Source organism: Lepidothrix coronata, unplaced genomic scaffold (assembly GCF_001604755.1).
Source record: "Lepidothrix coronata isolate B3197 unplaced genomic scaffold, Lepidothrix_coronata-1.0 Scaffold44, whole genome shotgun sequence".
NCBI lineage: Eukaryota > Metazoa > Chordata > Aves > Passeriformes > Pipridae > Lepidothrix > Lepidothrix coronata.
This window is the reverse complement of record NW_016690224.1, coordinates 906,373-927,008: the sequence shown is the minus strand read 5'-3', so window position 1 is coordinate 927,008 and position 20,636 is coordinate 906,373. Positions and strand designations below refer to the sequence as shown.

Below are 20,636 nucleotides of genomic sequence, written 5' to 3'. Positions count from 1 at the left end.
AGGAGAAGGTAAGTTGTCAGAAAATGTGGAGGAGAGGGTTTCTCTCAGAGAGCTGCATTTAGCTGAGAGCTGGAGGCTGGAGACAACCTGCCTGCTCATGGGAACTGGTTTAACGCCTTCTGTGCCTGCGATCTGAATAGCTGCAAAGTGCTGAAAGAAGGCACTCAGGGAGAGACCAGGAGCTGTTGTCAGGGCTCTGAGGTTTCCATTATAAATGTATGTCTTGCTGACCTTGTGGATGAACCCTGAAAGCTTGTGAAATCCCACCAGAGACTGTTCTCAAGACAAGGCTGGGGGACGTCTGCTACAGACGACAGTTCTCAGGGCTGACTTTGGCCACTGAGTAAGAAGAAAGGAGGAGGTGGTGAAAAATAATTATTTGGCTTGAAAAGTACTTAATTTTTTCGGTTGTCTCAGTGTTTCTGGGCAGTTTGGACCCCAGGAACCTGCAGCAGCAATATTTTCAGCTGAAGGCCTTGCTGGCTGTGAGGGCTGAAGGGCGACCTTGCTGAGTTACAGGGTGGTAACAAACACCAACAGCTCTGGGGATCAATAGTTTAGCTGTAAATAAAATAAGAGTGCAGTAACAAATACAGATCAGGGGTACAATTATCCAGGTCAGGACAACAGCAAATCCAGGAATTCCCCAATACTGGCCAGGCACACAGAGGGTTCTCTTTGGTGTGTGGGGGGCCTGGAAATATCCTGTAACACTGATCTCACACACTGGTCTGTACACAGGACGTGGAAATACTTTATTTAATTATTTTTATTTAACGGTCTTAGCCCCTCACTACCTGATACTCTGGGTCACTGAACAATTTCTGTTTGGGTGCTTGTCTGTGCCTGTAGAAAATCTGTTACTTTGAGGATTTTTGGGCTCTGTAGCCTCTTCCATGTTTGTTTTATGATGATAATGTTGCTTTGATATATTGTACTAAGGAAACAATCCTTAGTGTATTAACTGGAGTCTGTTTGTACTTGTGTTTTAGCTGGAAGAGGAGAGATCAGTACTCAATAACCAGTTATTAGAGATGAAAAAGAGGTAAGTTGTTCCTGCTGGTGTGTGTTTAACATGCAGTCCTACAGAAAATGTAACACCAAAACCAAGAGCTGTTCTGTTCTGTGGTGTCCTGGTTAGAGTGCTGAGGTTGTCACATACTTTGGGTTAGAGATGGAATTGTCCATGTTTCCTTTAGTTCCACACCTCCCCACTGTGGTAATTCTTACCTGCAGTGACCAGTTCAGTGTTTGGTTTCAGTCTGCTCTGCACTGTTGGATTGTCCCCCAGTCTGGTAAAAGCTTGTTTTCAGCTCTGACACATCGAGCTCTAAAGGAATAATGGCAAAATACAGAGGTGCTGATTAGAAGAAAAGGGGAAGAAGAAGGAAAAGCAGCAGTTACTCAGCACTGCTTGGCTGCTCTCATGATTTTGTGCAGTTCATTGTGGCAGGAGGTTATTGCAGTTCATTCAGCACTGCTTTTAAATCCCAGGAGATTTGTCCTGGGTGACTGGGGCATCCCTTTGTAAGCTGCTGTTCAGGGAACAGTCCCAAGTCACAAAACTGACTGTCTGTGCAGTGGCCAAGTGCCACAGTGTCCTGGGGAAAATGGGGGCCTTTCAGAAGTAGTTACATCAATCCTTAAAAACAGCAGGGCTCCCCACGACACCTCGAGTGTTCCAGGAAAAACAAACTGTTACATTTCCTGGATTTGTAGTGGTCACAACAAAGAACAGTGAGCGGTACTTGGGTATTTATGCACATCCTTGGCTACTCAGTGGTGTCACTCATCCCTTCTTTATTCCCTAATTGTTCTTTGGGAGGTGGGTCGTGCTCTGTTGTATCTCCCCCTCTTCTGAAGGACAGCAGGCACAGGAGGTGTTTCCCAAGCTGATGCTTCCCCAGGGAATGTCAGAGTTGGATCAGCTGTACCCCAGAGAGGCCAGTGAACAGCTGAACCTCCAGCTTTCACCAACCTGCTGAGCTGCATCACCAGCCACACGTTTAAAATGTGTTCTAAACAGTGTAACTCCTGGAAGTTACTTGAGGAAAGGGAGGACAGAGGGGGGACCAAGAATCCTTCAGTACTTTCCAGCAGTTCTGTTTCACAGAGGACATTTTAAAAGACAAACTCTTTAGTAAGTTCTAAAAAGGAAGGTCTGTGGCTCTGATCTTCCTTCTTCTTTTTTTTACTCAGCTGCCTGAAATAATCCAGACAGTTATGAAATAATTGAAGTGAATTTTACCTTCAGTGGGTTACACCAAAATGCCCAAATTTGTGACATTGCTCAGCAGTGGTGAATAAACTGCAATAAAGGGTAAAATGAGGAACAGGAACAGCCTCCAAGTGCAGGCACTGGGGGTCAGAACATGCCAGCACATGGCACCAGTTGCTCTCAAAAAAAAGGCTGAATAAAGAGCTAATTAAATAAAAATAGTGAACAAACGTTCTAAATTCCCAAATTCCACTGAAGTTGGTGGCAAGAGGAGTGATAATTTCCTCCTTGTGTCTGAAGAATTTGAGGTGAACCAGAGCCATCTTTGTGTTCCAGTTAGGTCAAATCTCTAGTGGTGGTTTCCTCACCTTCCTTCCACCCCCAGGAATTCTCTTCCCCTATTTTGGCATCTCCTTATACGGAATAGCCCAGCTGGGAGTGACAGGAGTGTGGTGTTTGTGGCTCTGAGGGGGTTCTGTGTTACTCAGCTGTTGGGCTCACTGTGGGTTGATGTCTGACTGTCTTTGAGCTTCGCTATTTATCGATACTCATCTCATTCCTCTCTCTTCCCTTTCCTGCCCTTGCTTCCCTTGCTATATCTGTGTGTCTTTAATGGTAAGACTCAAGAAAGTCTATCCACGTTACAATAAATAATTTTAATTTTTTTTAAGTAAAGTTGTTGTACATATTTTGGCTGCCTTTGTCCCTTGGTGTCTTGCTTTTGTTTTGTAAAACACTCAGCTCTCTATATATATATATATATATGTATTATGAAAAAAAAAAGTCTATATATTTTTTACCAAAACAAAAAAGCCCCTTGGTGCAAATTTCATTCTTCCTTACAGTATTTTGCATTTCTACTCCATGTTTCTAACATGTGGTTCTTGTTATCTTGCATTTTTAAAGCTTACCCAGTAGCACTTTAAGGTATTTGCTTCATTCTTAGAATTTCTTATTTTTGTAGTAAGGGAAGAATCTGGGTGACTTTTTTAATGTTTAAACAAAACCGAACCCTCTCCCCCACGACTTCCACACACTGCTCAGAACATGGTTTAACCTCCTCAAAAAAGTGCAGTTTTAAAATGGCATCTGCAATGAAAAAGTCATGTTTATTGGTTTTCTTTACCTCTGGGCTGGCAAGAGGATGGTTTGGAATTGAACTGGCAGAAAAAAAATTTAAGTTCCCCAAATCAATTTTTTTTTCTAATAAAATAAAGTTTCCACAAGGTTTTCTTTGCGAGCTCAGTTATTTCACAATCAGCATCTGCTCCTCACATTCACTGTCTGTGTGACTCCCACTGCACGTGGTGCTTCCAGCATCGTGCACTTCCAGCTGAGATTCTGGAAGTGGACTGTGCTCCACACTTCTGGATCAGTGGGTAATGCCAGCTACCTACTCTGGTTGTAGGTTCTTCAGTTCCAGAATTTTTGGGTCTCCCTCTGGAGCAGTGGAGCACTGTCCTGGGAAAGTTAAAACCGAAGCTCCAGCACAGGGACCTTCTTCCCCTCTTGTTTTCTCTCCTCTTTTCTTCTCTCGTTTCTCTCCCCTTGTGTTTTAGTATTGGAGACTCCTGTACTGAGTTTGTAAACCTCTTCTTTCTATCCTTCCCAACTGTTTGCCTTTTTCAGCCTCTCAGGGCTGTGGTGCTGAAGCCAAGCCCGATAAATGGCGAATGATCCGTATTTGTGCAAAGAGCATCTGTTTGGTCCTGATCTCTCCATGAAGATCTGACCAAGTGGAAACATTGGCTAAATCACAAGCTCCTGAGCAGGAGCTGAGTCATTGGGCTTTCCATCTGTCCTCCCACAGCTGTGTGTTCAGCACAGAGGAGCTCGGGAGAAGTCTTGGGGACAGCAGAGCTTGTGAGCAGCAACTCACAGATGTGCTTCCCAGATGTACTCACAGTTTACTTCCCAGTAAATCCTGGATTTGCAGCTCTGTGGCTTGGAGAGGGCACCTCTGCTCTGTCAGCAGCACCCCTTGCATTGGTGGCACATTCTTTCCCACAGCACCACGTGCCTTTGATCCAGCTCAGCAAAGCACTGAAAACCAGGGGTTAGGCTGGAGCATGTTTGGAATTCTGCTGCAGGACACGGACACGGCTGTCGTGCTTTAGTGCTTTGCTGACTCAGGGTTGGCAAAGGGGATCTGTTTCATGCCAGTGCCCTGTTGGGTTTTATTAATGGGATGATGACTTGGATTTGAAGGCGAGATTGCTCAGTCTGCAAGTTGTGTTTCTGCTTCTGTTGATTCTCTCATTGTGAAAATACACCAAAACCAAAACAACCAGAACCAAATCAACCCTCTGGTTCCTGTTTGGTAGCTGCCTCAGCTTTTCTAAACCCCAGATTCTCCACTTGCTGCTTCCATTCCTGAGTACAATCTGAACAATGAAGGAATTGCATTGATTGTGCTCTCATTGTTGAGTTCTCCTTTCCCTCGAGTGGGGGAGGTTTGTTGTGTTTCATGTGTGGGTATCGTGGCTCTCACTAACTGTAAATATTGTAGAGATGAAAACTTTGCCATTTGAACTTGATAGCTGTGCCCTGAGCATCCTCACACAGCATCCTGACCCCTGGGGCAGTCCTGGAGAGAGCAGTGTGGTTTGGGATCCCTGCACCTACAGGAGCTTGGAGAGCTGGCAGCCGGCTGGGGCACTGCTGGCTGTGCTGGAAAGCAAGTTTTTCCTGGAGAAAAGTAAACGTAGTGTTTAAAGGAACTTTTGGGGGGCTTTTTTAACCAAAACCTTTCAGCTTGTAAGGAGTTTTGTAGTGACACTCCTCACGTCAGAGGACAATAACTCATCCCTGTGTAGTGTCAGGAAGACTCACTTGCACCAGTGTGGGGATGTCACAGCTGTGGTGCCTTGAGGCAGGAATTCTAGGCAGAACTCGTATCTCTGTTAGATCCATGGAAAAGGTTGGGAAAACTGGACATATGTACACAGAAGGGGGTTGTGCCTGCTTTGGAAAATTTCTTTTTAACCCTTATCCCACAAAGTCAAACAAGTCCCATATGGTTTCGTGCTGAAACTGTTGTTAAAGGCCCAGAAACTCTCCAAGTCCGTGTGCAGGAAATGATGATGTCACTGAAATTAGTGAGGACCAGCTGATATTTCCAGCCTCATCCATGCTTTGCATGACAACCTGTACAATGAGCTTTGCATGCCTGTTTTGTTGCTTGTTAATAATTTTCAAGAAGTAACAAAACTCTCAAGTCAGGTTTTGTGGAACATTGCGCAACATGTTTGTTTATCCTGTATCTCCCCAGTCTGTTAACTTGCTCCTTTAAATTCAAATGGATACGGTGCTATGCAGATTGTGGCATGTACTACCTAGGTAAAGTTTTTGCTTTGTTTCCACAGTTGTAACATCTGAAATGTTTATACATATTTAAAACCTAGTCAAGTACAGAATTGTAATTTGGTTTTTTAAGAACCACTTCTTACAGTAGTTTAATACTTGAAATTAAATAAAACTACTTTAGGCCACTGCAGTTATCCATTCATTAGATGATTTCTGGTTGTATTTGGTTTTCTTTTAGAGAATCGACTTTAAAAAAAGAAATTGATGAAGAGAGAGCATCCTTGCAGAAATCCATCAATGTTACTAGTGCCTTGATCACACAAAAAGATGAGGAACTGGAAAAACTCAGACATGAGGTAAATGGGGAATAGTGAGTGGTTCCTAATTTTGATTAAGTTACAGGCAGAGGCTTTGTGTGCTGCCTGATTGTTCTTTAAAGTGGCACAGTTAAACCTTAGCATTAAATCTTTGGATACCTGTGCTGAGTTAGGTGACTCCTGGCACATGTTTTTGGTGCTCTTTAGCCCTGGCTGTGAGGGATGTGGTCTTAGTGCTCTGCCTTCGTGCTGGAAGGCCCAAGCCCTCACGTAACTCTTGCAGATCACGGTGCTCCGCGGAGAAAACGCCTCTGCAAAAACCCTGCAGTCAGTGGTGAAGTCCCTGGAGTCTGACAAACTGAAACTTGAGGAAAAGGTGAAGAACTTGGAGCAAAAACTCAAGGAAAACAACGAGCAGCCTTTAACTGTAACGAGCTCCTCAGGTAAGGCAAAACCTGCCCCACTGTCTGTGCCTTCAGCTGGAAGGTTGAGACCAGAGACTGTGACACTGTTTCAGTGTCTGCCTGAGCCACCCCCTGTGTCACATTACACCTGCTTTGGTTTCTTTTCTTTAAAGGGGACGCTGCGAATCTACTTCAGGAGGAGATTGCAAGAGAGAAGCAGGTACTGGATGTGGACATGAGATGCTAAACCAGCAGTGGGGCCATAGGGGAGGGAAATCCAAAGACAGTCCCTGTCAGGTTTTGTCAGTTGGGATTTTAATGGGCAGATTTGTCTTGTAGCCTTCAGCTTCTGAAGTGATGGTAAATATTAAGAATGAAGGGATGAGTGGTACTGGAGAACCAGTTCAGATTATGGGAATGTGAGGAAGCAGGGAATCAAGGGTGGCAAGGGCTGACCTGTCAGTGAGGTACAGCCCAGCAGAGCAAACTCACTGCTCCCTGGCCTTTTTTCCAAGGGTTTCTTGGATGTGAATGAGCAAAAGGCATGGCCCACCTGAATCTGGTGCTTGCCAAATTGGAGAAATGGGCTTCCTGAGCTACTTCTAAGCTGCTGCAGTTGAAAATGTTGGCCTTGGCTTGTTCCCAACTGCAGAACTTGACTCAGAACGAGGGTTGGCCGCAATGGAGAGGGAAGGTGCTCAGTTGGCACGTGCTGGGACCAGGAGAAATGTGATTCAGAGTGTGATAGTCATAGTGACCACGTGAAGTGCTGCTTGATCACAGGGGCCTGTGCCAACAAATGCCTAGGAAAGATGGTTAGAATAGAATCACCTTCTGCTCATTATATTAGATCACCAGTGTCAGTCCTAGTGATTAAATGTCCTTCCTAGCTGTGCAGTGATAGGAGGTGTCATGAACATGCACTAACCACCAATCTTTTTCTGGTTTTCTGCCTCCCTGAATTCACCTGCTGATGGCAACCCTTCCTTGCACCAGGGCGAGGTTGGTTCCACTTCTTGGCTTCCTTTATTTCATTCCCTGTTGATTTGCCAAGTGCTCCTTGGTTACATTCAGCAGTGCTGAGCTCTGGGCTGGGGCTGTGGGAGGTGCCATCCCCCTGCTCCTCTGACTGCCCTTGTCCTTGGCTCTCCCAGATCGACTTCCTGAATTCAGTGATAGTGGATCTTCAAAGGCGAAACGAGGAATTGAACTTGAAGATACAAAGAATGTGTGAAGCTGCCCTCAATGGCAACGACGAGGAGATAAATAACTATGACAGGTACAAATCCCAAGGGAAACCTGGGCTCATGTTTTGGGAACTGTTGGTAGCAGCGGGTTGGGATCTGCATGATGCACCAGCCTGATCTCAGCCATGAGGAGGGACAGATGGAGATTTCTCTGGAGTTCAGTGGTTGAATCCAGCCTTCTTTTTACACCGGGATGTTCCTGGTGGTGCAAATGATTCTCTGTGGTTATGGATCACAAACATTCACTTACTGTGACATGTTTGTTGTCAGGCTTGATGGATCTGCCCTTCCCAAGTGCAGGAGAAGGGTCGTTGCTCTCAAGGGGCCGTAGCTGTGTTGGGATGGGGAGAGAAATAGAACTAAATAGAATAGTGCAGAGAAACAGAACTAAAAGCTATTTGATATATTGTGACTTCAGATCCCTCCAGGGAAAAGAGAAACTAGTTTATGTGTGTTTCTTTTAAATGTCTGTATTTGTGCACAAACAGTGTGTTGTGTAGTAAATATTACAGTGTAGGGGATTGTGGGGGCACTGCAGGGTGGTGGAGGAGCTGAGATCTTCCGGAGGGGTTTGTAACTGCTGCTTGTTGAGCTCTGTGGCGGTTCCTCAGTCTCAGTAATCACAGAGCTCACAGTGCAGGGCAGGGCCACAGGCCTCGCTCCCCTGTGAAGGAACCGTGTCCCCCTGACCTGTGCTGCCCTTGCAGTGAGGAGGAGAGCCTGTCCAAGAAGAAACCGCGCCTGTTCTGCGACATCTGCGGCTGCTTCGACCTGCACGACACCGAGGACTGTCCGACGCAGGCGCAGGCGCTGGAGGAGCCGCCGCACTCGGCTCACCACGGCAGCCGGCGGGAGGAGCGGCCCTACTGCGACACCTGCGAGGTGTTCGGGCACTGGACGGCCGAGTGCAACGACGACGAGACCTTCTGATGGCAGGGGAGGGACCGGCCCTGTGCCCCTCCATGGACCTTTGGAACCACCAGCAGCTGCGTGTGCTGAATGTCAGGGCAAGGGACAGCGGTTCTGCCCCTCCCGCTCCCCCTGCCCGTCCACCCCACAGGCAGTGAATGGATAAATTTTTGCTCCTCCACTAATAAATAACCCCTGTCCCTTTTTAACAAACTTTACGAAGGTAAATAAAAGATTTAACAAGTGACTTTATGCTGTTTTGTCCCAGGTTCTGGGTTTGTCCCGCCCGTAACAGGAAATGCTTCCGTGCTGTCGCATCTGTTGATGGGAAAACATGTATAGGAATGAAGCACTAGAGTTATATTAAAGCTTATTTAAAGACCTTAAAAATATGCTGTTAATTTTCATATTTGCACTAAACCATTTTAAGGCTGAATTTGTACATTTAGATTTTTAAGCTTTTTTTTTTTTTTGACACTGGACTGAGTTGAGAAATATTTCATCTTTATTTTCCTTTACTCCTTTGACTGTGATGTTGCTCGGTGCCGTGAGCTCTGGGTTGTGGTTTGGTGTGAAACGTGGAAACCCGGCGCAGGTAAGGAAGGAACGGAGCTGCTGGGGGTTTTTGGAAACCCATATGCTGTGCACACCTGAAACAGTTTGTGGGACATCCCTGTTTTGCATTCTTTCAGCTTCTATATAGTGAGTGTGTTGTGTGTGTGTATATATGCATATATATATTAAAGTTATATTTTGGAAAAAAAAAAAGTGTGTTTTCTTTTCTACCTTTCTGTTCTGTTTGGATTGTTAAGGGGTTCTGTGTGGGGTCAGCCAAGGACTGCACTGTAGATCACAGATCTACACAGATCACAGGTTGGGAAAGACCTCCAAGATCATCGAGTCCAACCTGTGACTGATCCCCACCTTGTCACCCAGGCCAGAGCACTGAGTGCCACATCCCACCTTTCCTTAAACACCTTCAGGAATGGTGACTCCACCACCCCCCTGGGCAGCCCCCTTCAATACTTGATCACCCTTTCTGTAAAGAAGTTCTTCCTGATGTCCAAAGTAAACCTGCCCTGGTGCCGTTTAAGACCATTTCCTCTTATCCTGTCCCTTGTTCCCTGGTAGCAGAGCCCGACCTTCCCCCGGCTGCCCCCTCCTGTCAGGGAGTTGGAGAGAACGAGAAGGTCCCCCCTGAGCCTCCTTTTCTCCAGGCTGAGCCCCCCCCAGCTCCCTCAGCCATTCCTGGTGCTCCAGACCCTTCCCCAGCCCCGTTCCCTGCTCTGGACTCGCTCCAGCCCCTCAGTGTCTGTCTTGCATTGAGGGCCCCAGAACCAGACACAGCACTCGAGGTGTGGCCTCTCCAGTGCCGAGCAGAGAGAGAATCCCTTCCCTGGTCCTGATGTCGCACTATTGCTGACACGGGCCAGATATAAATAATCATACAGGGCGCTCTCGGGGTTGCGGGCTGTGCCCCCCGACGCTCCCGCTCCCTGCCCTCACAGCGGCGGGCGGGGCCGAGCCCGGCGCGCCTGCGCGGCCCCGCCCCGCGGTCACGCGGGCGGGCGGGCGGGGCGGCCATGGCGGCGCACCTGAGCTCGGGCAGGGTGAACCTGACGGCGCTGAGGGAGGCGGGGCGGCGCGAGCTCCGCGAGTTCCTCGACAAGTGCGCGGGTTCCAAGGTGGGAGCGCGGGGACCGGGAGGGGAGCGGAGTCCAGAGTGGGAGCGGGACCGGGACCGAAGGTGGGCGCGGGGCCGGGATGGGGATGGATCGCGGACCCCGCTGTCCCCTGCTGACCCCGCTGACTCCGCTGTCCCCTCTCCAGGCCATCGTGTGGGACGAGTACCTGACCGGGCCCTTCGGGCTGATCGCGCAGTACTCGCTGCTCAAGGTAAGCGCCGGGCGGGTCGGGGGAGGCTCCCAGCCCTGACCCGGCCGCGCCGCTCTCGGGTGACGCCCGTGCCCCCGCACAGGAGCATGAGGTGGAGAAGATGTTCACGCTCAAGCCGGGCCGGCTGCCCCCGGCCGACGTCAAGAACATCATCTTCTTCGTCAGGCCTAAGCTGGAGCTGATGGACATCATCACCGACAACGTGCTCAGGTACCGCGGGCAGGGGAGGGCGGCCAGGGGACGGGTGTGGTCTGAACCACTGGCTGGCTTGTTATACCTGGGCAGGGAACCAGGAACCACGTGCAGACACCAAACTGGCACAGCCACTCGGGGGTCTTGAGTGGGGAGAGAGGGGGGGCTTCTCTTTGGCTGCCATGCAGAGGATCTGTTCCTCCTTATGAGGATATATGTTCTTTCTAATTAGCTGGAATGAGTCATGCTTGGATTGATGCTCCTTTTGGGAACTGCAGGATAACCAAGTCCCCTTGCCCTGGTGCCAGACCTGTGCCTGCACTCGGCTGGGTTGTGCATCCTGGACACTCTAACATGCAAAGCTGGGAGTTGGCAATAATAACCCAGTGCAGTGCTCCTGCTGTGGCTCTTCCAGGGAGGATAGAGGCCGCTCTCCCCAGAGGGATTTCCACATCCTGTTCGTGCCCCGCCGCAGTCTCCTGTGTGAGCAGTGGCTGAAGGAGCAGGGTGTGCTGGGCTCCTTCATCCACCGCGAGCAGTACAGCCTGGACCTCATCCCCTTTGACGGGGACCTGCTCTCCATGGAGTCCGAGAGCGCCTTCAAGGTGAGCGCTTTGAGGGAAAACCCTCTGTGGTTTTGGGTTGGCCGTTGGTGTCAGTGCAGCGGCTCTCAGAGGGTTTGTGGGGGGACCTGCACAGCAGGGAAAGGCCTTGCAGAGCAAATGTGACTTGATCCTGAGGCCTGAACTGAGCCTGAACTTCCCTGTGTGTTTTCACACTAAACGCTGAAGGAACAGTCACTACAAGGAGCTGCACCCAGTCCCTCCAGCTTTACCTGCTGCTGTTGTTATCACAGATGGGGCATTCCTGACTCGGAGCATTCAGTTGTCAGGAGGAGCCAGCACGGTTTGTGTCACTGCGCAGTCAGGAATTCATGATGGTTCATCCTGCACTGAGCTGCACTGAGCTCTAATAGCTGGCACATCCCAGCTGTGTGTCCTGTGTTCCCAGAGTGCTGCATCTGGGGACAGGATGGTTTGGGAGTTTCTTTGGCCCTCTCTACCATATGAAGTGTAGCCCAGAGGACACGTCAGGGCTTGCAGCTACCATGAGGTGTTGGGTGCTCAGATTGGCCTAATTAGCAGGAGAGGCTCCTTGCAGTCACTTTCTGGCTCTCTTGCTCCATCAAACTGGATTTGTGTGTGGAGTTCAGAAATACTGTAGTGTCTGGTCTGGTCAAATGATTTGCTGTAGCAATGGCACAAATAATAAGGTCCAACAGCCACAGTTTTTTCCCAGCCTGTGTCTTGTCTGAACTGTTCATATGAACCTCACACTGCTGTGGAAGCAGCTGTGTTGGATCAACACCTCTTATCAGAATCCTTCTTGTTCTTTAGGAATGTTACCTGGAGAGTGACCAGACCAGTCTGTACCATGCAGCAAAGGGGCTGATGACACTGCAGGCTCTCTACGGAACCATCCCGCAGATTTTTGGGAAGGGTGACTGTGCTCGGGTGAGGATGAAAAAATGCATCTTGTTCTTTGGAACTGCCTTAAGGGTTGTTTGATTAAATGCACTTCTGGGTGTTTTTTAATCCAGCCACGACACTCACTTGTCCTTTTCCTTCTCTCTGATCAACCTACTAATTGGTACGTTTTGTGGTGAGGGAACAGCTTGAGGTGAAGGCAGTGCTGTGGCCAGTTGCTGTCTTGCTAAGTTGCAGAGAGCAGCAGAGAAGGACTTTGTTTTCTCTGTCATGCTGCCCTGTCCATCAGCCAGTCTGTACCTCCGGCCATTCTCTTCCTTTTTACCCAGGGCTGCGCCCACGCTTGCACGAGCATGTGCTTGCAGGGCTCAGAGCTCAAATCCATCTGCTGTGGCCTGGACTGTAACCAGCCTGACGTGACTTCCTTTCAGCACGTGGCCAACATGATGATCAGGATGAAGCGTGAGTTCCCTGGGAGCCAGAACTCCATATTTCCCGTCTTTGATACCCTCTTGTTGCTGGACCGCAACGTCGACCTGCTGACGCCGCTGGCCACGCAGCTGACGTACGAGGGGCTGATAGATGAGATCTATGGCATCCAGAACAGTGAGTTTTGTGGGGAAGGGGGGTTTCCCGTGCCCTGGGGGAAGTTTCCCGTGTCCTGGGGGAGGTTTCCCGTGTGCTGGAGCCGGTTGCAGTGTGTCACAGTGGTTTCTGCTTCACTAAATGGCTGGAGGGTGGGAGCAGCTCAGCTGAAGTGAGTGCGGGTTGGTTCAGTCCCAAGCTGGAGCCCATCAAGATCCACTCTGGCTCTTTTTGGATGGGAAGGGGAGCTGAACAGTGTGTGGTTATTGAATGGGCATATTTTGGATGCTGGGTGGGTGCAGCCACAGAACACATGGTGTACAAGTAGAAATAGTGTGTGTCTTCACCCTCCAGCCTGGCTGGATCATGTGTCGCACTGAGGGGACAGGGACAGTTTTTGGGGGCCATCAGAGTGTACTCCTTCTCTTCAGGAGGTAGTAAGAAAACTCCAGAGAGGCCTTTATGGGCTCTAATTTCTACTGCTGGACTGGGCTGGCTGCAGGGCTCATCCAAGCCTCTCTGAAAGCAGCTGGCACTTGGGTTCTGATCACGTGTGTTTGTGTAGGTCCCTGGGTGAGTGCAGTGAGACTCTCCTTAATTAACACCTAAGCACTGAGGGGTCTGGGTGTTTATATTTGCTCTGCTGCTCAGAGCTGTTTCCAGCCCAGGGGACATGTTCCCATCATTACTTCTGGTGGTGAAGTTCCATTCCTTTAAGGGTAATTTCTCTGCATTTGGTAGCTTATGTGAAACTCCCTCCTGAGAAGTTTGCCCCGAAGAAGCAGGGTGAGGGTGGGAAGGATCTCCCCACGGAACCCAAGAAGCTGCAGCTGAACTCTGCAGAGGAGCTGTACGCCGAGATCCGCGACAAGAACTTCAATGCCGTGGGGTCAGTGCTCAGCAAGAAAGCCAAGATCATCTCAGCAGCCTTTGAGGTGAGGCCTGGATCCAACAGTGCATCCCTTGGGTGTACTTGTCATCAGCTAAGTCAGTCTGCCCTCAGCAGGGCAGTGACGGGCAGCTCGAGCTGCTGCCACAGAGTAATGCCCCAGGCAGAGAAAAAACAGATAGTCTTGAGAAGCCACTCCAGTCTGTTCCCCTGCCCTGGGGTGAGATCAGCTCCACTCAGACTGGAAGGTGTTGGTCAAATCTCCTTTGAAGAATCCTGTAGTAATGTGGATCCTCCTCTTCTCCCCACACCTCTGTTCTGGGGCTTTCCTTCTCCTCAGAGCTTCTGCCATGTGAGCCCACAGTTTCCACAACAGGAATTGCATCCCTTGATCTGCAGGACAGTCAGGTGCTGCTTCCCTCTGCAAGAGGCCGAAGTCCAGTTTTAATGTGCTGTTCAGTTCCACTTTGCTGCTCTTGTTACCTGTTCACTGAAAGGTCCTTTTCCCTTTGTATTCGCTGAGGATGCAGAGAAAAGGCTTTAAGCAATAAAACTCCAGAACAGCTTGGCTGGCATAAAAAACAATAGGAATGAGGAAAAGACAGTTGCCTTGCAGAAATTTTAACCTGTAAATTCATGCTCACGTGTCGCCTTAGACAGAGCTGGAAAGTTGGGGGGGCATGTTTGTGGTTTTGTTTGAAAACATCCTGTTGATGATTCATAAAGAAACTGAGATCTCGGCTTTCAGACTTCATGGGGATTCTCAAGAGAACTCATTATACTCTTTGATTGTATTTCCTTTATGTTTTTTTAGTCCCTTCACCTCTGCCACATCAAAGATGAGGTAGCTGTACCTTAACTGAAATACTGAGTGCTCAGCCTCCTCTCCTAGTATATGTTTGCTTCTGCAGTACCGGTGCTGGAGGAGCTAAAGCTGGATTATTCCTGCTGGCTGTTAAAAAAAGAGAATTTTAACAAATTGTCAGTGGTAATAGGTGATAATGAAACAGCAGCATATTGGCAGCAGAGGACTTCTTAGATTGCAGGCTCCATCATTATCACTGTCCTGCCTGCACTTGCCCGTTTAAATCCTTCACATCCGAGTCAAATTAGTATTATTTTTATTCCAAGTTGCAGCAAGAGGCAAGTGACCCAAATGCAGTGCAGACCTCTGGACTGCTCTGAGAGCTGAACTCTGCAGGGGCTTCAGCACATCCTGGCTCAGAGCCTGGGACACTGCTGCAGCCAGGTACAGGGAATGGCAGAGCCTGCCAGCCCAGCTCCCAGCACCTTTCACTCCTGCTCCCAGGAGAAATATCCCCCCAGCTCTGACAGCATTGGCCTAGAGTTCCAGGTTTCCTGGCAGCCAGCAAAGTAATTCCTCTTTGTGTGAAAAAGGCAGTTTTCCCTGGTAGGGAAATGGAGGAGAGCAAGTAGTGATGGCTGGAGTCAGACAAAGGTGGATAAAGGTTGGATAAAGTGTAATGGAAGACAACCAGTATGATGATCCTGTTGTATTATATCCTGCCTCTTCCAGTGATCCAAGTGCTGTTACAGGTAATGCTGTGACTTCAGTGAAAGCATTTAAAGTCTTTTATCTAAAAGGTCACATATCTCTAACTCCTGCAGGTGCAGTGAGTACAGTAAAATAGCTTTCCATGATAAAATGACCTAATCAGTGTTCCTGACGTGCACAAGGCCTAACCTCAGCGATGGGTTTCTCCAGGAGAGGCACCACGCGAAGACGGTGGGGGAGATCAAGCAGTTTGTGTCCCAGCTGCCCCACATGCAGGCGGCCAGGAGCTCGCTGGCCAACCACACCTCCATCGCAGAGCTCATCAAGGACATCACCAGTGAGTATGTGCTCAGCACCCCCCTGGGCTGCTCTAAATACAGCCAGAGGACAGATGACTTGATGGACATTGTTCAGCAGGGCAAAAACTGGCTTTGCTCCATCCAGTGCATCTCTGCTGAAAGGTTAAAAGTAGAAAATAAGCTGTCTGTTGCTGTTGTGTTGATTTTCATTCTTTTCCCGAAGCATCTGAAGATTTCTTCGATAATTTAACAGTGGAGCAGGAGTTCATGTCTGGAATAGACACAGACAAGGTAAGTAGATAATGACAATTAGTGACTCTTACGTCTTCAAAAATGTTTTTTTTCCGTTTGGGTTTTTTCAAGAGAGGAAATATCTGATGTAGATGATGTCTGGTGACTTGCCTCGCTGAAATAGCTGTCCCTGCCTGGGATGCAGCTGTACACGGGGGGTCTGACCTGGGCAGGGGCACTGTGTGCTGTGAGGGATCAGTGAAACGTTGAAGATGGTTCATTAGAATTTTTTAGTGCATCAGGTGAAGTCTGGCTGCTGACTGTGGAACTGCCATCCTTCAGGGAGAGCCCAGGTGGAACCTGGGTCACTGTTTTGCAGATGGTTCTGAGCTGTCTGGAGAACAGTTGGACCCTCTTTCTTGCTGTTTTGGAGACACTGAGCAAACTAGATCTTTTTTTCCAGGTCTTCTGGGCACTTTAACAGTTCTTTAAATAACAGTTTATGTATTTTATTTAATAGGTTAACAATTATATTGAAGACTGCATAGCTCAAAAACATCCATTAATCAAGATCTTGCGTCTTGTTTGCTTGCAATCCGTGTGCAACAGTGGACTGAAGCAGAAGGTTCTGGACCATTACAAGAGAGAGATTCTCCAGGTTGGGCTCTAACTTTTGGATCAAGAAATTCCTGAGAAAATCCATATCAAATCCTCAGCTCTACAACACTTGCATTCTAGGCAGACACATCTTAAAGCAGGGTAGTGTTGAGTTCCAGCGTGCACAGAGGGAACACAGAGAGTCAGTCTGGGCTGACAGCAGTGACTGGGGGGTGTTTGTGTGTGTTACACGTAGATACAGCAGGTTTATATCACTGCTCTTTTTACTGTTATGTTTTAAACATTCTAAATGGGATACACTCTAGAGAGATCTTAACTAAAAAGCTCTTTTAAACAAACACTTTTTTTAAATTAATATCTTTGCCATTTTTTTTTTTAACACTCTGGTCATGGGTTACTGACAGGGTATTAAAGGTGATTTCTTCATATTGCAGACTTATGGCTATGAACATATATTGACTTTAAACAACCTGGAAAAAGCTGGACTGCTGAAACCTCAGACAAGTGGCAGGAATAACTACCCCACGATCAGGAAAACCCTGCGCCTGTGGATGGATGATGTTAATGAACAGGTAACCAGGCACTGGTAACTGGTGAACAGGTAAAACCAGCCACGAGCCCTGCATACAGCCACAGAACTATGTGCAGCGGGAACACCCTTTTTTTTTTCATGTAATTTATTTCTGTGGTGCTGTTTTGCAGCGTGAGGTGGCTCTGACCTGCTGCTCCCCCCGTGCTCTCTCCCACAGAACCCCAACGACATCTCGTACGTGTACAGCGGCTACGCCCCGCTGAGCGTGCGCCTGGCACAGCTCCTGGCCCGCCCGGGCTGGAGGAGCATCGAGGAGGTGCTGAAGATGCTGCCAGGGCCCCATTTTGAGGAGAGGCAGCAGTTACCCACTGGCCTTCAGAAAAAGCGTAAGTTTTGCCTTGTTTTCCCTTGTTTTAAAGAGAAGTGCATCTCTGTTAGGCTGGAATGAGGCAAACTGAAATCAGGGGCTGGCAGAGCCCAGGCCTCCGTGTCCCTCTGCAGTATTAGATCTAACTAACCATCCTGTGACAAATTGTTTTAACCTCCCATCAGAGTACTAAAATAAACTCCAGCCTGTGATTTTAGTGTGCAAAATTACTTTACAAAGAATGTCAGCTTCACCTACCCAGCATTAAAACTGGTCAGGCAGAAGCACATCTATAGACTCCAGGGCGGGAGCAGGGTCTGGATTCACCCAATAAATTTTCCCCCTAATTCAGCTGCTCTCTGTAGTTTAGTTTTAGGTCATTTGAGTTTGACTGACAGTTGATGCTCAGGAGATGTAAAACTCAAACTAAGCCAACCTGCCCCTTTCCCTGGCTCCCCAGGTCAGCACGGGGAGAACAGGGTCACTCTGGTGTTCTTCCTGGGAGGGGTGACGTACGCGGAGATCGCTGCGCTGAGGTTCCTGTCCCAGATGGAAGATGGGGGCACAGAGTACGTCATTGCCACCACAAAGCTCATCAATGGAACAACCTGGATCAAATCCTTGATGGAAAAACTGGAGCCTGCCCCTTTCTAGGGTGTGTGGTGAGAGACAGTAAAACGAGAGGCCCTGTGTGACACAGGCACGTCTGGTCCTGGCTCTGCTGCTGGTTGAACACTGGAGAAACACGGCACTGAAAGGAGCTCTCCTGAGACCAGCTCATGATCCAGTGACCCTCATCCCTTCTGCACTTGTGTTCCAGCCATTTGTGGAACTTCTTATTAAACAAGCAGTGCTGGAAGGCACTAAGGATGGAATAAACCATGGGAGAGAATGAGAAATCCCTGCTCGTGGTCTGACCTGGCAGCCAAGCACAGGGGGACTGGGGATGTGCCCTGGTCCTTCTCTTTGGCAAATTGCTGCTTTTTTTTTCTTTCAGTTTAGTTTTAGTGGGAGATGCAGGCAGGATGTTGTCTGTTCCTGATTTCATACCAGTATTCCCAGTCTCTCTCTCTCTCTCTGGTGCTTGGTACATTCCATGGATGCACTGGGTGTGTTTGTCAGAGTTATGTGCCCCTGATCCTTGAGCCTTTTACTTCACTTTATCCTTGAAGGGATCATTGTGAGGTGGCTTGTTTGTCCCAGGTACTCCCACCTGACTGTGGAAAGCTACCCCAGAGTATGAATTACATCAGTGTGTCAGGAGCCGATGGTTGAAGACACACAGACACTCCCCAGGTGGGACTTGGGCCAAAACCAGCAACAACAGGGACCCAGTAAACAGCAGGTTTAAAACAGACACTTTTTTCACCCCCTTGCTGAGGTTATAAACGGTGGTACTCGCTGTCACAAGGTGTTGTAGAGCTCAAATTTATAAAATGGAATTTTCCACGGGCTTGGTGGCTGGGCCCTTGGTGTTGCTGAGCCAGTGTGCAGAAGAGGCAGCTTCCAGAGGCTGGGAAGGCAGAGCAGGGGTGGTGGTGGTGCCTGGTGGGCACAGTCACTGTACCCACAGGCTTTAAGGCCCCCACTGGGGACTCCTAAATAGTTAAAGACAACTAAAAAAAAACAAACCACAACTTAAATCACTTTCTTACCAAACGTTTCTGCTTTTAGTTATTCTGCATAATGTGGCCCAGTAAACACCTTCATTTTTCCAAGTTGTCACAGTTGTGACTGTGGGTTTTGGCATGTTGTTTTATTTTCTGAGTTCTGCCAAATGAAGCCCCTTCATGGCCCCCTCTCCTGCTTAACTCCAATTATGAGAATAAAATAAAGATGTATTTGATCTTTTTTTGGAAGTGTTTGCACTCTCTCTCTGGAATACAAAAATAAATAAAACCCTGCACTGTGGTAGCTGTGTTCTTCTGCCCCTGCCCCAAGACAACTGAATTATTTAAATTTTTTAATATCTGAATGTTTTTTCTTTAAACTCATTCAAAATTTCATTCTGTTCTGCCACCTAACATACTGCATTGGAAATATTTGTGGGATTTCCTGACTTTTAAAGAAAAATACAGTTTCAGTCTTCAGAGACTTGACTTGTGGGTGGGCAACATGCAGATTTAAAAAAAAAAACCAAAAGAAATTATTCAGCTTTGACAATGATGCAGGGAGCAAGCGTGGATTGCCTTCCTCTACGTTATTTCTGCAGTTTCAGAGTATTTAAAAAGAAAATTAAATTAGCTTTGGATCAAAAATTAGATGTTACTGTGCAGAGGAAAACAAACAGTGTGACAGTGCAGCCCTTACAGTGTCCTTGGCCTGGCCTGAGGGGTCTTTGTACTATAGAAATTTCCAGATTTTTTTTTTATTTTATTTTTAAATCTTAAAAAGTGAACCAATCCTGAGGAAATGTCTAGCCCTGATCAGGCTGGTTTGTGAACTGAGGTCATGCTGTGTAAAAGCTGTACCACAGGTGAATAAAGCCCCACTTCCCCAGCTGACCTAACTCTCCACCTGGACCAGCAAAACATGTTTGTTAGTAACACCAGAAGCAAAACCCCAGACACTTGGTAAACTCTTAATTTATCACCAACACTGCTGCCTCTTTTTCTGCAGACCTGTCCCATCACTGAGCTGTGTGACCACTCCACCTAGAGAAAGTCTCTTCCTGGAACTATTCAACAACAACAACAACAACAACCACCACCAAAAAAAAAAAAAAAAAAAAAGCCATCCTGACATTGATAATTCCCTGGAGGAGCAATTACTACTTAACAGGCTTCCTGAGCAGCTGATTATGTTCTGCTTCTGTCCAAGGCCCTGCTGACCATGTGGATAATAATTTGATGACAAGGGAGCCTAATTAAATTAAGGGGCCATTTTCTACATCATAATATATTTGTAGGCAAGAGATTTGATCTGCAGAACATGATCTTCCTTCTCTCTGCTGTCTGCGTTACAAGCAAAAAAAAAACCATCACCCAACCTCTACCCCCGAACACTTTCACTTTTCATACAGCATTATCAGAAAGGAGTTTTGCTAAAAATAAACATATATCCTGGCTCCCTTCTCCCCTCACTGCAAAGGGGCTGCAGTGCTCGTGCTCTGAAAGGTCAGGGTGACACCCTGGGAGGACGAGGGTGGCACCAGAGCAGTGACCTGGTGACAGTGCAGGCATTAGGCTGCCTTCAGCCCAATCTTTTGGTAAAAGAGCCAGACTCAGTCTGCACAGTCCCACCCTTGGGACCCACAGCCCACAGCCCCAGCTGTGTGTGAGCATCCTCCTCCTCCTCCTCCCCGAGTGGCCCACAGAGCACAAGGCTCCCAGGGAACAGAGCAAGAGGTACAGCAGCCTCCCAGATAACAGAGTAAAAAGTGTAACATGACACATTTTGCTAGAGAAAAAAAACCCCACAACTAAACCAATGCAGGTTTTGACCTGGTAACACCAAGCCCTGGTGCTTAAGCCCAGGAAATGCTGTTGGCAGCAGCCCCCTGGGGAAGGGGAGCTGTTTGGCTGCTCCGAGCACGACGAGCTGTGTTGTATCATAACCGCCCTGACCACACCTAGTGAGTGCACCAGTCCTGCACACACACCCCGGTACTGCCGGCTCTGGAG

At 48.2% G+C, this 20,636-nt stretch overlaps 2 protein-coding genes across 18 annotated transcripts in view; both read left to right on the top strand.

Annotated features, from left to right (window-relative positions):
- Positions 1-9,169, top strand: part of CLIP1 (CAP-Gly domain containing linker protein 1) — a 61,961-nt gene extending 52,792 nt beyond the window's left edge. For 10 of the 16 annotated variants that reach the window (XM_017814228.1, XM_017814230.1, XM_017814239.1 and 7 more), the window contains 8 exons: positions 993-1,045; positions 3,125-3,145; positions 5,763-5,880; positions 6,125-6,284; positions 6,419-6,465; positions 7,242-7,247; positions 7,400-7,524; positions 8,200-9,169. In XM_017814228.1, coding sequence (XP_017669717.1) covers positions 993-1,045; positions 3,125-3,145; positions 5,763-5,880; positions 6,125-6,284; positions 6,419-6,465; positions 7,242-7,247; positions 7,400-7,524; positions 8,200-8,422 — 753 coding nt within the window. In that variant the 3' untranslated portion in view covers positions 8,423-9,169. Of the gene's footprint in view, positions 1-992; positions 1,046-2,838; positions 3,062-3,124; positions 3,146-5,489; positions 5,727-5,762; positions 5,881-6,124; positions 6,285-6,418; positions 6,466-7,241; positions 7,248-7,399; positions 7,525-8,199 lie in introns of those variants that run through there. The other 6 variants (XM_017814238.1, XM_017814237.1, XM_017814236.1 and 3 more) reach the window with 3 other exon arrangements.
- Positions 9,170-9,978: 809 nt separating this feature from the next.
- On the top strand, positions 9,979-18,988 carry VPS33A (VPS33A, CORVET/HOPS core subunit). Of its 2 annotated transcripts, XM_017814444.1 has the most exons (13): positions 9,979-10,086; positions 10,232-10,297; positions 10,380-10,507; positions 10,905-11,094; positions 11,887-12,003; positions 12,408-12,582; positions 13,303-13,496; positions 15,177-15,303; positions 15,489-15,556; positions 16,017-16,154; positions 16,549-16,686; positions 16,864-17,032; positions 17,474-18,988. In XM_017814444.1, the coding sequence occupies exons 1-13, from the start codon at positions 9,985-9,987 to the stop codon at positions 17,665-17,667; spliced, it is 1,806 nt and encodes a 601-aa protein (XP_017669933.1). In that variant the 5' UTR covers positions 9,979-9,984; the 3' UTR covers positions 17,668-18,988. The 2 variants fall into 2 exon arrangements, with proteins under 2 accessions (XP_017669933.1, XP_017669934.1); XM_017814445.1 differs by lacking the exon at positions 17,474-18,988 and having other exon boundaries at positions 16,817-17,017.
- The last annotated feature ends 1,648 nt before the right edge of the window (positions 18,989-20,636 follow it).

What these genes read in the sequence shown, in the direction of transcription:
- VPS33A (XM_017814444.1), top strand. Translation starts at nt 9,985, where the DNA reads ATGGCGGCGCACCTGAGCTCGGGCAGGGTGAACCTGACGGCGCTGAGG. An exon ending in GCTCATCAAGGACATCACCA is followed by an intron (nt 15,304 to 15,488) that starts GTGAGTATGTGC and finishes CTTTTCCCGAAG; the next exon opens with CATCTGAAGATTTCTTCGAT. An exon ending in CACTGGCCTTCAGAAAAAGC is followed by an intron (nt 17,033 to 17,473) that starts GTAAGTTTTGCC and finishes CTGGCTCCCCAG; the next exon opens with GTCAGCACGGGGAGAACAGG.